This window comes from Podarcis liolepis (assembly GCF_965112155.1).
Source record: "Podarcis liolepis genome assembly, chromosome: 6".
Classification (NCBI taxonomy): Eukaryota; Metazoa; Chordata; class Lepidosauria; order Squamata; family Lacertidae; genus Podarcis; species Podarcis liolepis.
In genome coordinates, this window is record NC_139559.1 from 22640632 (window position 1) to 22655683 (window position 15052).

Sequence of the window (15052 nt, forward strand, 5' to 3'; positions counted from 1 at the left end):
AGAATGGAGAGGTGCTTAAGTGAGACACTTGGTAGCTGGAGTGGAGAAAGAAGATTAATAAGGAACATAGGGAAAGATAAAGAGAAGGCCAGAGTAATGTGCTGGGAAATGAACATAAATTTCTGGATTCTTAGCTGAACCAACTGAGCATGAAGCATCTGTCTCTCCCTCCTGTTCTGACTTGGAATGGCATCTAGCCAGGGTGGGTATCATTAAGCCAAGACCGCAAGGTGCCATAGTTTCATTTAGCTGCTGCAAATGACAGTTTAAAATGGTGCCCTATGCTGGCACAAACACATTGGCTAACCTGCAGCCCGCAAATGCTTTGCTGAGTCTGGGATAAGGTTACAGTAAGCAGAGACATCACCTTGCTGACAAAGGTCCGTATAGTTCAAGCTATGATTTTCCCAGTACAGTGGTGCCTCGCAAGACGAAATTAATCCGTTCCGCGAGTCTCTTCGTCTAGCGGTTTTTTCGTCTTGCGAAGCAACCCTATTAGCGGCTTAGTGGATTAGCGCTATTAGCGGTTTAGCGGCTATTAAAGGCTTAGCGGCTATTAAAGGCTTAGCGGCTATTAAAGGCTTAGCGGCTATTAAAGGCTTAGCGGATTAGCGGCTAAAAGGCTATTAGTGGCTTAGCGGCTTAGAAAAAGGGGGAGGGAAGCGGAAAAAATTGGAACACTCGCAAGACGTTTTCGTCTTGCAAAGCAAGCCCATAGGGAAAATCGTCTTGCGAAGCAGCTCAAAAACGGAAAACCCTTTCGTCTAGCGGGTTTTCCGTCTTGCGAGGCATTCGTCTTGCGGGGCACCACTGTAGTGAGGTATGGAAGTGAGAGCTGGACCATAAAGAAGGCTGATCGCCAAAGAATTGATGCTTTTGAATTATGGTGCTGGAGGAGACTCTTGAGAGTCCCATGGACTACAAGAAGATCAAACTTATCCATTCTGAAGGAAATCAGCCCTGAGTGCTCACTGGAAGGACAGATCGTGAAGCTGAGGATCCAATACTTTGGCCACCTCATGAGAAGAGATGGCTTCCTGGAAAAGAGCCTGATGTTGGGAAAGATGGAGGGCACAAGGAGAAGGGGACAACAGAGGACGAGATGGTTGGACAGTGTTCTTGAAGCTACAAACATGAGTCTGACCAAACTGCGGGAGGCAGTGGAAGACAGGAGTGCCTGGCGTGCTCTGGTCCAGGGGGTCATGAAGAGTCGGACGCGACTAAATGGCTAAACAACAACAACAAAAAAGGAATGAGGGCTTCTGTAAAACAGTAGCTGCTATTAATATATTCATTCACAATGGAAAAATAAAGACTTTGGAAAGAAGAGGGTAGGTCTCAATATTTTTTTTTTAAAAAAAAAAAATCATAGGCAAAGGACTTTTCTAAGGTGATGAGTAAATCTTCCAACCATAGCCTAGTCATAGTGCGATAGCCCTCCCAGTCCTGAATGTGAGACCCAGTCACAAGGATTTAGGCTGAGGCAAGGCGCTATACTGGTGTTTGCTGCTTATACGGTGGTACCTTGGATTACATATGCTTCAGGTTACATACGCTTCAGGTTACAGACTCCGCTAACCCAGAAATATTACCTCGGGTTAAGAACTTTGCTTCAGGATGAGAACAGAAATCGTGCTCCAGCGGCGCGGCAGCAGCAGGAGGCCCCATTAGCTAAAGTGGTGCTTCGGGTTAAGAACAGTTTCAGGTTAAGTACAGACCTCTGGAACGAATTAAGTACTTAACCCGAGGTACCACTGTAAATATCAAACAAACAAAAATCAGGGCACATCTGTGCTTTCGCACTTATTAGAGGTAGAGCTACCAGGTCCCAACCTGGAGATTCTTTCTGTAACTTTTAAGTTTTTCATCTGAATGGTATTGTGGAATAAATTTGATTCTGTCTGCATTTAAAGGCAAATCTACCAGATTTGCACTTTCCAAAACAATACACGAACCCTGCTCTTCAAGGCTGGCCAAGTTACTTTGGGAACCTGCTGGGGCAGAAAATCCCACAAGCACTTCTCCCACCCCTTGACAGTGAAAATACTGCAAGAAATCAAATATATTTATATCCCATCTTGTTCCCATCAAGGAACCCACTGCCCTGACCCAGATCTGCTTAGCTTTAGAAAGGTAGTAGCCCCATGTGCCTTCAGACCGTATTGTGGTCTGGAGACCATAATTAAAGTCAGAAAGGCAGATTCTTAGAAGGGTGAGACATTATTAGACACTTAACATTTTTGTTAAAGATAGCCATGTGTCTAGAGCAGAGGTTCCCAAACTGTGGTCTGCAGACTACATAAGTTTCACGCAGGTGGGGCGGCAGTGTGAAGAATGCTTACAATATGAATTCTGTAGAAATCAAATTGTAACACAATAAAATGCATGCAATTCCATATAAGAAATAAAAGAAGCAAAAAAGACACAATTTGAAGATTACTTGGCACGGCATATTACAATTGCTGCAACAGGCAGAAACAAAATCATTAAGTGGTCTACCGAGACCCTCAGCAATTTTCATGCGGTCCGTGGGGAAGGGGAATTTTGGAAATCATGGGTCTAGGGAAGATTGGTCACGAATTAGCCACCCTGAGCCCGGTCTTGGCTGGGGAGAGCGGGGTATAAATAAAATTTATTATTATTATTATTATTATTATTATTATTATTATTATTATTATTATTATTATTATTATATTATTATTATTATTATTATATTATTATTATTATTATTATTATTATTATTATCATCATCATCATCATCATCATCATCATTAATTAACCCCAATCCGTTCTCTCCTACTTCCACAGGACATTTAGTTAATGCCAGCTCAGACCTGATGAAATTAGACCATGAAGAGGAGCCACAGCTATCAGAGCCATACCTTTCCAAACAGAAGAAGCTCATGGTGAGATGCTCATAGCAGCACACACACAACATTTAATCTGTTTCAATCTGTTTTTAGTTTATCATTGTTTTTATTTTATTTTTTTTTAGTGTTTTAAATAACTGTTTTTAATGATACTTTTATTGTTTTCATAAACTTCTATGAGGCGTGTTGGGGTTTTTTAACAATAAAGTGGCATGCGGATTTGGATGGCTATTGGTACTGAAGACGACAGATGTTCAACTGAATCCAGTTGTGCTGGAGTTGAGTGTTTTCTAGCAAACTAAAGTTTCGCAAATGGGGTTGTCAGTTCAGATCCATTACCAGTGCTGCTGCTTGCCATTTTGCCTGACATCGCTGCCCTAACAGGGTGACCAGATTCAAAAGAGGACAAGGCTCCTGCACTTTAACAGCTGTACTAAAGGGGGGATTTCTGATGTACGTAAGAAGGAATTTTAGAGTTGGAAGGAAGGGAACTTGGAGGTCTGGTCCAGCTACCTTCTCAATGCAGGATCTACAACACAGGATGCAACTAGAGCATCCCTGACAGGTGGTTGACCAGCTTTTACTTAAATACTTCCAGTGAAGGAGAGCCCACCACCCAAGGCAGTTTGCTCCACTGTTGAACAGTTTTTACCATTAGGAAGTTCCTTCTAAGGTTGGGCTGAAATCTGTTTCCCTGCAATTCCCACCCACTGGTTCTAGTTCTGCTTTCTTGAGCAACAGCAAACAAGTCTGCTCCATCTTTGGCAGCCCTTCAGAGATTTGAAGACAGCTCTCCTGCCCTAATACTCCCAGCTCATACAACCATTCCTCATAGGACTTCCATTTCCAGACCCTTCACCATCCCAGGTGTCTTCCTCTGGACATGCTCCAGCTTGCCAATATCCTCTTTAACATGTGGCACCCATAACTGGGCCCAGTACTCTAGATAGCACTTGACCAGCACATAATAAAGAGGAGTTATTGCTTCTCATGACCTAGACACAATGCCTCTGTTAGTGCAGTCCTGGCACAGGTTGTAAGGTGCTTTTATGAACACATCCCTGAATATTTGGACTTCCGAGCACCTCTTCTCACAGCAGATTTGTCAGATGCTGGTGTGGTTGCTCGAGAGCAAACAAGCAAGACCTGTCTTTTCCAGGCTTTATTCTTAGTGCAAAACTATTTACAGTGAAGAGCGTCGCAAGTTCATGTCTGGCTCAGTCGCTAGCAGAATCTGGGAGTGGTCGGTCCTTGTACCTTCCCCAGCATAACAGTCGCTTGACCCCCAACCTTCTCCTCCCCTCCTTGCGCCGAAACCTAATGCGCAGAGTGGGCGCTGGCAAAGGGGTACTTCCCTCCTCTCCGGCTTGCTCAGGGTCGGTGTTGAGGCTCTCCCTAGCATCCCCTGGTCCCACCACCTCCTCCCCACTGAAGGTGGGGCTTTCTTCCTTGCCAGAGGAGGAACTGCTTCGCAGGACTTTCGGAGGTTCCCTGTAACACAACTGCCCTTCCACCTCTCGCGTCTGAGCTGATGGCAGTTCCCTGACAAGATTGATCAAAACAACGATGAGACCTTTCAAAGTCATTTGTTTGTAAAATATCCACTACGTTCAAATTGTGTGAAAACACATTCTTCTTGTTCAATTTCGATGTAAACATTTACTGTTTATATCTAGGCCAAGATCCTGGAACATGACAATGTGAACTACTTGAAGAAAATCCTGGGTGATCTGGGAATGGTGCTAGATCAGATTGAAGCTGAGCTGGAGAAAAGAAAAATTGAATACGAAGGTAGGCATCACGCTGTTGCGGACATTATTTTCTAAGTCTGCTGCGAGAGACTGTTGGAGAGCAAACCTTATTTGGCAGGTAAAGCTAGAGCAGATTTTGTTAGATGAGATATAATCCATTATCAGAAGGATGTTATATTTTGCTGTCAACTATTAATGATTATTAGTAGCAGTAGTATCATTATCTGCTGTGATGTTATCATCACTAAGTCCAGCTGGCCATAACAGACGACTGGACAAAAGGACTCACAGAACAAAGAAACAGGAAGTGCAGTGACTGCATCTAAAGAAAGACTGAAGGTAGCGGCTGGGAACCTCAGACCCTGTGGCTAAATGCCACGCTTGGAGTTCTCCAAGCTGCACCCTCTCTCCCTAGGTCATTCCCCTCACCACCTTGCTTTGTGCCCTCCTTTAGTACTTTTGCCTGGTTGGAAAATATAATTGAACCATGGCTTTTGCTTGCTGGATGGAGGAGGTGTGTGTGTGGTGCCCTGTGCGAGGCCAAAATTTGGCTCCCCCCCCCCACCGCCTCTCACCTTCCATTCAGTTCAATTCAATTCACTACATCATAGTTCAACACCTTGCAGCACCCCCTAGGCTCGGCACCCCATATGGGGGAACCAGTCATGTTGCCCTAAATCCCACTCTGACATAGACATCTCAAGGACAATATAGTTGCATTAAGTTAGCGCTGCTTCCCTCCGTCCCATCAAAACCATTTGAAGCCTCTTCCTCAGTTCAGGTTGTCATTTCCTTCGATCAAGACCAGCAGGCATTCGTTTTGTTTGCGTCCAGCTGTGAGTCAGGTTTGATTGTGTATTTGTGCCAAGAAAAATACATTAGGAACAAGAGAGAGAGAGAGAGAGAGAGAGAGAGAGAGAGAGAGAGAGAGAGAGCGCAATGAGTATGCTTTGAAAATCTCCTGTTGAGAATAGCTCAGAAGGGTTCCATGTTCTGTCAGGGCTCCTCCTGCTTTTCCCAGATGAACCTTGACTGTTGCACTGACTGCAGCAACTCTTTAACACATTGACATATCATACTTCAAAGAGGGCACCTATAATACTTAGTTAGGGCTGCCAGACGTCCGGATTTTCCCGGACATTACTGGGATTTGAAAGGCGGAATTGATGTCCGGGGGGGGGGGATTTCCAAAGAGCAGCGTTTTTGGGGTGTCTTGGTTTTTACTTTTTGAAATATGGCAACCCTAACATAGTGAACCAGCTAAAGACTCAAGCCCAGAGATGGAAGGCACACCGTGAGAGTTTCCTGTAGAAATGTACACTTCTGTTAATCTGCTAAGTAAGTACAGGGATAAGTTTGATTCAATTCACATTTAAATGCAAAACTACCTTATTTGCACTTTACTAAAGCATATATGAACTGAAACACAACTGCCCTTCAGAATTTTCGCAGTTCACCAAATATTGCGGTGTAGTTTCCCCACCCATGTAACGTGTACAAAAAGGCATATACTAGGGTAAAAGGTGCATAAAAATGCCTATGTTGGTGAAAACTACAAAAATGCATCATATTGTTTTTATTCATTTTATTTCATAAAATTCATGAAATTGATTGTAAAAAACCCCAAAACTTAAAGTCATATTAGGCAAAATCGCTTTGCGAAAAAAGTGCATATTTCCCAAAAATTCTTTGCAAAAATTGTATATTAGGATAAATTTGCTGAAGAATTTTCATGAAGCCTTAAGAAAAATACTTTGCAAACTGATATGGAAATATGGAGAACTGTACTTAACACTGGAAAAAATGAGAAGCCAGAATTGACAGTGTTAAAAAACTTTGATAGATAGATAGATAGATAGATAGATAGATAGATAGATAGATAGATATGTAAAAGTATGTTTAATTACTGTTGAAAATGATATGTTAAAAACTAATAAAAATTTATATATATAAAAAAGAGAAGCCAGAATTGACAGATCTACCCATCCCAAGTGCTAAGCTAATGCCAGCTGTGCCTGCCATACTGCTGAATCCACACCCAGTCAGTCATACTTTAGTTGCAACAAAATCAGTTTGAAATGCTAGTTGTGACTAACTTGTTCTGTTGATTTGATCTGGATATAAAAAACCTTGATCTGGATAAAAAAACAGTGATATATACTCAGGCAGGAGTTTATACTATGTTTTGCAACATGAACGCTCTATGGGTGGTTATTTCCTTAGTGGTTCTTCTAATTTAATCATAATGTTAGGGAGCCTGCACGTATCATTTCCAAAATTCATAGTACTAGAGGGACAGGAAGAACCTCATGAAACAGATACTTCTTGTTGAAGGGTTGTTGTTGTTTTCTAATCAATCAATCTAACTTTCTGCTTTCTGCCCACTGCCACTGTTCACTTCAGGTCCAAAGCTTGCAGGGTTCCATATGACATCAAAGCACTGGTGGCTGTGATCCTACAGTATGTCATGTCACCTGAGCCAATTGAAGCCAAAGATGTGCTGACACCATAGTGCAGCATTGATTAAGGTTTCCATATTCTGGGGATCAAGAGCCAGACACCCCACCCTACCATCAGGGCACTTCCCTCACCATCCCGCATCTCCATCGCTCACCCCCTCCCTGCTGCTAACCCCTTCCTCGCCTGCCTGTTCCCCCCTTCTTCCCTTCCCTCTTACCTTTGCTGTCTTCAGCCTCCTTCTCACGATGGGAGGCTGAGTGGCCCTGGGAAGGTCATGCAAGGCCAAGCGACCGCCAGGAACAACACCAGGCCTAGCACGACCCCCAGCAAGCCGCTCCCGGCCACCCAATGTCTGCTTCCTGTTCTGGGGCCCCACAAAAAAACCCACAACAACACGAAAACAGAAACAGAAAACCCCCAAACCTGGACACTTAATGCAAAAATCTGCCCAGATGAGGGTGCTGGACCCCAAAACTGGATGTGCCTGGGAAATTCCAGACGTATGACAACCCTAGCATTGATTCTCTGATGTCATAGACAACTGTGTAAATTTAGGGCCTGACAACTGACTCACTTGCAATAGGAAACAGAGGCATATTTGGAGAATCAAAGGCATCAAAAGAGGCAGAACAAACAGAAAAGAGGAAAGAAGAGGAAGAACAAAGCACTGGGTTCAAGAGGACTATTGGGGCAGGGATTCATATGAATACGGCAAGTGACTTCAGATTGAGAAAAAACAGCACCCAAAGCCAAGTGGAAACAAAAGTTCTGAAATAAAAATTATCTCTGCCAGCTCCCTTCACACTCCTAGAATCTTACAGTTTATGGCGTGTTTGTTGTTTCCTAACACAGTGCACCCACTGAGCTTGCAGTTTGAGGTTGAAAATCAGCACAATTTTTCTGTTGAAAACCCCACCCACCCCCTGCTGCTTTTGCTCCCGCTGGGGAAAAGATGTGGGTAGTTTTGACCTGAAGAGAGTTTGTGAATACATATCTGCCCAAGAAATAGCAGCAGGGAACTTTTCACACAGGAGAGACATTTTTAACAGCCTTTCTGGTGGAGAGAATGGCTATTAAAAACAAGTCCTTCTCTGCAGAAGACTGACATTTCTAACAACTGCACCTGCCAATGTATCCCAGGGCTGGCCTGCAGAGGGGTTTTCTCTTTGGCTTTGAAAGTCAGCCAGGTTCTAATCTCTCAAGCCGCTTCTTCTTCTCTCAGAGGCTGTGCTTGGAAAGAAAAAATATATCCTAGCAGGCTTGGTCGAGCCACATGCAAAACTGCCAAGGTGACAGACATCACAGTGCGAGGTACCCAGTAATTATGAGTGCAATATGCTGCAAAGTAGGAGGCAGAGAAAGAGCTATTTTTGGGTACCACATCTTATGCATAAAAATGTGCCATTGTTATAATAACGAGAGCTGCTCATGTTTTCATTCTTCAGTGTCCAGCTTCTTCCTTATTGCCTCTAGAAGTTAAATTCCAGAGTGGGCGGTGGATAAATGTTGCGTCCAGTGGGCATCCGTGTTAATGCATGGACTTTACAGAAGAAGCAGTGAGACATGCAGACAAGAGTAAACTGGAAAAGAATGTGCAGCTATTTCAATTACCTGCATATGCATTGTGTTAATGTGGGGCATTAGACCTAGAGGGTTGCTTGAAAGGTTCTTTAGAAAAAGGTGACAGAGAGCTAGGGATGCCACCTGTGCCACCTGGCTATTTATCATTGTTGTGGCTTGCCACCCAATCTCCAAGTGGTGCGAAATTCCAGACAAACACTCAGCGTTCATGTTTCCTTTTGGAATGAGGCACAGCAGAGACTGTGGTGTCTTTATGATATATGGTTTATTTACACTTATATACAACCTGAGCCCACGATGGAGGGGTTCACAGCATAATCACCCAAAGAGGGCCCCATAGCTTGCAACCTTGGATTCAATAAGAAATCAAGCATCGCTCTGTCTCTCTGGCTTCTCAGCCTGCTACTTCCTTGCTTCTAGCTCACATCACTCCACTCTCAAATCTGGCCTTTGTCTTTCTAGATACCAGCCAGTTGAGGAAGGGGGCTCCACCCATTTTTCTCCTGGCACTTTGTTTCCTTAATGGCCCATTACCCAAGCTACCACCTCCATTAGGAAGCTAGTCCGGCTATTCCAGGAATTTGAATCTTTGCTTAAATTTTCACAGTTGCTGGATCCAGGAATTAGAAGGGTCTAGGCATACAGCTTTCTCCACACACCAAACTCATAACATCATTAGTATCATCATCATCATCATCATCAAGTATTTATACAGTGGTACCTCAGGTTAAGTACTTAATTCGTTCCGGAGGTCCGTTCTTAACCTGAAACTGTTCTTAACCTGAAGCACCACTTTAGCTAATGGGGCCGCCGGAGCACGATTTCTTTTCTCATCCTGAAGCAAAGTTCTTAACCTGAAGCACTATTTCTGGGTTAGCGGAGTCTGTAACCTGAAGCATATGTAACCTGAAGCGTATGTAACCCGAGGTACCACTGTATCTCCTCTCTAGAGACATTGGTGTAAATTGCAAAATATTAATAAACTTAAACAGGAGGAAAGTGCAGCTTGTTAAGGATGCTAAGGTTTATTTGGAGAAAGCGACTTGCTTTAAAGTACAGTACAGAGACACCCTTAATCTCAGGAAGTGGGGTGTCTGTGTATCACATGGCGAATTTTCTCCCTTTGGGAATGAAACCTGACAACAAGGCTTCACTGTGCAGCCAGTAGGCTAGTATTCACTTTTGCAGGAGGTGGGGAGCTAATTGGCAACCGATAGAGAGCTTGGATTCCAGCTGCCAAGGTTGGGCTGGGAGAAAAGAGCCCAACAAACTCGCCAGCACAGTGGGGTTAATTGCTCCATTCCAAAGAGAGGAAACGTTATTGAGTCCTCATATGACTCACCCTGAAGGCTCCCCTCTCCACTGCCTCACTGCAGGTTTTTCTTTGGGCTGAAGATTAGCTTGGAGAACCGAAACAAACAAGCAAGGTGTTGCAATTGTTTGAAATTACATCCCACCTTTTGGGGGGATTAAGAAGGCCCATAACCTTTAGAGTTGCCACTGGATGCCACAAAGATTTTGATGATGAATGACTTCACAGTTTCAAAGCCTGCTGCAAATGCTGTTCATTCACGGTAGATTCATCAAATTCTGCTAAGATCAGCAGGGGAAGAGACAACACAGCAGGAAAGGGAAGCCTTGCCCTGTCTTTCTTCTTGTTCTAGTACCGGTTAAAGGAGTTTTGACACCAGACAAATGACCTCTGATTCAATTTAAATTTTAATTGCAAATTAAAATCCCTCTGTCTCTGCCCCTGCATTTTTCAACTGGCCCAAAATTGACGAGCTGCCCACCACGTAGGCTGCAAGGAACGGCTGGTTTTCTCTTTCTCTGTACCAAATTTGGTGAAAATCTAGAGTGGCCAGTTAGGCTTCGCCAAAAAGAAGACAAAAGTGGGTGCCAATTTACATTAAATCTCTGTGTTAATTGATATGCATATATGCAAATGTAGTAATTCAGATAGCAGTCGAGTACATCTAACCATAACTGGGTGCCCTCTGAGCTTGCTCAGTTGATTTGGCCTCTGCTCTGCCTCCTTTATAGCAGATGGACCTTGGAATGGAGAACTGCCCTTTGGCACCCTTACAGAGGACTGTCCTCTGTAAAGTGTTGAGCTTGGTTTCCTTTATCCGCATTAGCTTTGACTCTATGCAAGGGACCAATTGCCTCCTTGTTTCGTCTTTAAATACCCTCACTGGGCGGAGAGAGTGGAACCACCATAGAGTATCCTTTATCTCCATGAGTCGAGATGGGAGGGTTGATGACCTAAAGGTCATAAATAGGCACATGGTGTTTCTCAAGGTAGGCAGGAAGTGGAAATTTTCTAGATCTACATTTCGGTAATGGTAATTCAAGAGCTGAGACAAGGACATAGTAATTTGTCTGCGGTTCATCCACCTATGAGTGTATCGGTGAATCTCAAGCATTATCTGGTTCGTTTGCAAGACTTGACAGGACCTCACTTCATCCATAGTTTGAGTTGGTGAGTTGTTAACAGAGTCATTTCTTATCATCCCTTTAAGCCCTTGGGCATTTAAAGGGGAGGAACTAGTATCCAATTGTTTCTCAATGTTAACTATTCTGGTGAGGATTTCATCCAGTCTTTGGAGAACCAGAACCATAGTATCTGCAGACAACATGCAAATCTCTTGGTAGGGGTGCGTATCCCGAATTGGTTGAAAGCAGGCTCCTCTGCCTTCTAGAGGCATGGGTAGGTCAGCGTTAGGAGTGGGACGAATCCCTCCTGCTCCTGCTCTTGCCCTCTTGGACGGGACACAAGGCTATCCAGTGGAAAACAAGTGTAGAGTTGACAAAATGGATACGACTAAACAACAACAAAACTGGAGGGTATGCATTGCATCAGCCCAAAATGGAAGTCAATAAGCTCCAAGATTGGACTTTGTCTCCATTCCTAAGTGTTTAGGTGTGACGAAACTTTTTTAATCTATTGCTTCTGTGTTGTCTTTGCTCTCCAGGGCAGAAGTGTGAACTCTGGCTTTGTGGGTGTGTCTTCACCTTGGCTGACATCTTGCTGGGAGCCACGCTGCATCGCCTCAAGTTTCTAGGACTCTCTAAGAAATACTGGGAAGATGGCAGTAGACCCAACCTACAGAACTTCTTTGAAAGGATACAAAAACGCTTTGCCTTCAGGAAAGTTTTGGGAGACATACACACCACCCTCCTCTCGGCAGTGGTACCCAATGCCTTTAGGCTGGTCAAGCGGAAACCACCATCCTTTTTCGGAGCCTCCTTCCTCATGGGATCTCTAGGGGGGATGGGGTATTTTGCGTATTGGTATCTAAAGAAAAAATACATCTAAGGCAGGCGTGGTGTTTAGTTTGGTGTCTCTGTGCTGTGTGAAACCATGATGAATCTTCAGTAACTGTAATGAAATTTGAAACCAATATGAGTAACTATACTGTTAATGTAACATTCCATAGTCTAGAAGTAGAAAAAAAACCTATACTGCAAGGAAAGCGAATCAACGACGACAACAAAAATTCAACTTGTACAATGCCTTTTTTTTAGGTTTAAGTATTATACAACTGTAAACAGTGGTTGTGTTAATGCTTACACAACCGCTGTGGAGCAAAACTGCCCTCTAGCACAGGAAAGCGCCATTAGAAGAGAAGCAACAACACCCCCCAGCAACACAAAATGGAAAGACGGGGTTATCTTCTGCACCTTTACATTTTTTCCAATGTTTGTTGGCCACATAGCACATTTTTTCCCACAGGTGCGAATTGCGGGGACTTTTCTCTCCTAAGAGCTGTTGTGGTGTTGTGATGATGACATAGGCTTATTTTTTAACAAAACACAGAGATGCACACAACAGAAATAGAATGAACACAGTCAGACCACAGTAGTTTGTGAAGTTCTAGCTTAAGGTGGAAATGAATTATTTGTGTCTCTTTCTCTCTTTGTATACCATCATTTCCATTCAATCAAGCATTTTTAATCGACTTGCGCTTAGAATGTATCCACTTTCTACTTCTATATTTTTTTTAATTTGCTTTTTTAATTGTTGACAGCCAGTGGGTTTCTTCTGATTGTATCCTTGATTTCACAGATGAATCTCTGTCTTACTGAGGTGTTTGCCTCGAGTTCCTTTCATGAATTTGCCAAGCATCGTTCACCAAAGGAGCCTTGCCGGACTCTAACAACAGGACTGTTTTCATAAGTTTCAAGCCATTTCCAAAGGATGTGTTTTCATTTCTTTCTTCCTTTCCCCCCGCCATTCTTTCCTTGAGGAGCATTTTTTTTAAGTGACTTTTTTGCTGTGTATTTTCTTAGAAACACTTTGCACAGAAAATCACCTTTCTCACTTTCTTGTGCCTTTTGCATGTTGGAAAGAGTAATGAGCATCACTGCTACTCATGCTTAAAAACCCCCTGAGAACCTAAATAAACCATATGGGAGGAGTAATGGCTTTACATTTCTAAATGTGTTTAGCATCAGTTGACTCATTTCCCTGGGTAAATGTGTCTGCACACACTGTGCCTTTTTCTACTTTAATGTAGTCAGGGGTTGGCTTAGCCTCAGAATTTGCCATGATTTACTCCATGAATAGGAATTAGAGACGTATCTTGGTTTTCGAACAGCTTAGTTCTCGAATGTTTTGGCTCCCAAAAGCTGCAAACCCAGAAGTGACTGTTCCGGCCTGCAAACTATTTTTGGAAGTTGAACATCTGACGGGGCTTCCGCAGCTTCCGATTGGCTGCTGGAGCTTCCTGCAGCCAATCAGAAGCCACGCTTTGTTTGCCGAACATTTTGGAAGTCAAACGGACTTCTGGAATGGAGTCTGTTCGACTTCCAAGGTACGACTGTATTAACAAAGAGATGCATGTTTTTCCCTCAACTTCAGTGCTCTTCCAGGCAATATTAAGCATTCTTGTTGGTTTGCTTGCAGAAACCTTACACAGGGGTGTGATTGCATGGGGAATGCTCTCTACTGAGCATTCATTCTGTTCTGTTTGCAGGGCAGTTATATGAGCATGAGCATTCACCCTGCATTCATCCCTAGTTGCTTGCAGAGTGCTTATACATGTTTCCCTTAATCATTCGTCCTTCCCCACTTTTCCATGCATTTCCATGGGTGACGTCCGTACCATACACTGAAAGCACATTTATACCACTTTAACAGCCATGGCTTCCCCCCACCCCTGCCCAAATCCTGGGAACCGTGGTTTTCCCTTCACAGGGCGACAATTCCCAGTACTCTTAACAAACTATGGTTTCTGAGATTCTTTGGTGGAAGCTAAGTGCTTTTAACATATGGTGTGGATGTGACCGTGTCAGCTCCCTCACTGCGAAAAGTCAGTTGCTGTTGTTTTGTAGTGCCTTTGAGAACAGATGAACCACCAACCAGGGGCGTAGGATAGGGGGGTGGGGGCGAAGCGCCCCAGGTGCCCTCACTGAGGGGGGTGACATTTGGTGCGCTGCACGCCTGCGACTCCCAAGCCTACCCTGAGCCATCAGGCATATGCTCCACCGCTGCCACCAAGATGCCAATCTTAGCATCTGAGAGGGTTTGTAGGGAAGGAAGTTGTATTTTCCCCAGCTGGTGCTTCCCACCATTCCTCTACATCCAGCCAGTCCATAACAGCACGACAAGCTAGTTGACAAGCCAGCCATTGCATTGTTCCTCATTTCGCTAAAGATCTCTAGTCTTAGATTTCACACCTGCTGTTTCCCTCCAGGATATATTTACGAGAACATGTTGACACAGTCCTGAAAGGCAGATTTTCCAGAGTCATTTTGAATGCATTGTGAATTGTGAAGAAAAAAGTTGGCCATTTTTTGCTAACGGTTTGTGTGGGTTGTGTCTCTCTCCTCCCACCAGCGATTGATAGAGATATTAACTGCATTTAAAACTTGCAAACCCTCCTACTGCTCTCCCCACACACCCCTCTCCCAAATACAAATCTTTGCGTGTGGAAGTCCCCAAGCCACCCCTCAAAATAATTCACAAATCACATATAATTTTTGTTTAAGGTTTTTGGCATAATTTCGCCACAACTTTATTAAAATACATAATCTGTGAGTGGTTGCTTAGGCATTGGTTATAACTATCTGTCCCCCCGCCTGGGACAGAACTGACTTTCTGAACTTCCTCGGAAGCCAGTGAAGGGAAAACAATATTGGGGATCAGTTGAGCTGAGTGACAGTCCCTCACCGCTCACCCAACCTGCTGCCCAAGGCTTGCCGGCCCTGGTCCCATTTCAGGGATTGGACGAAATCGTGGCAAGCCCCAGGATTCCTTTAATGGAATTCCCTTCCACACCACCATTGGAGGGGCAGGCCCAGCCTATCCTGACCCCTCCTCCACCAATTTTTATAACCAATGCCTAACCGCAACCTTACAAGTTGTGACAAATTGCTAAGTAGTAG

At 43.8% G+C, this 15052-nt stretch overlaps 1 protein-coding gene across 1 annotated transcript; it reads left to right on the top strand.

The window, feature by feature from the left end:
- Positions 1 to 2789: 2789 nt before the first annotated feature.
- GDAP1L1 (ganglioside induced differentiation associated protein 1 like 1) lies at positions 2790 to 13083 on the top strand. Its single transcript, XM_083508306.1, has 3 exons — positions 2790 to 2906; positions 4547 to 4661; positions 11638 to 13083. The coding sequence occupies exons 1-3, from the start codon at positions 2838 to 2840 to the stop codon at positions 11979 to 11981; spliced, it is 528 nt and encodes a 175-aa protein (XP_083364432.1). The 5' UTR covers positions 2790 to 2837; the 3' UTR covers positions 11982 to 13083.
- The last annotated feature ends 1969 nt before the right edge of the window (positions 13084 to 15052 follow it).

What these genes read in the sequence shown, in the direction of transcription:
- GDAP1L1 (XM_083508306.1), top strand. Translation starts at nt 2,838, where the DNA reads ATGAAATTAGACCATGAAGAGGAGCCACAGCTATCAGAGCCATACCTT. An exon ending in CCAAACAGAAGAAGCTCATG is followed by an intron (nt 2,907 to 4,546) that starts GTGAGATGCTCA and finishes GTTTATATCTAG; the next exon opens with GCCAAGATCCTGGAACATGA. An exon ending in AAGAAAAATTGAATACGAAG is followed by an intron (nt 4,662 to 11,637) that starts GTAGGCATCACG and finishes TTTGCTCTCCAG; the next exon opens with GGCAGAAGTGTGAACTCTGG.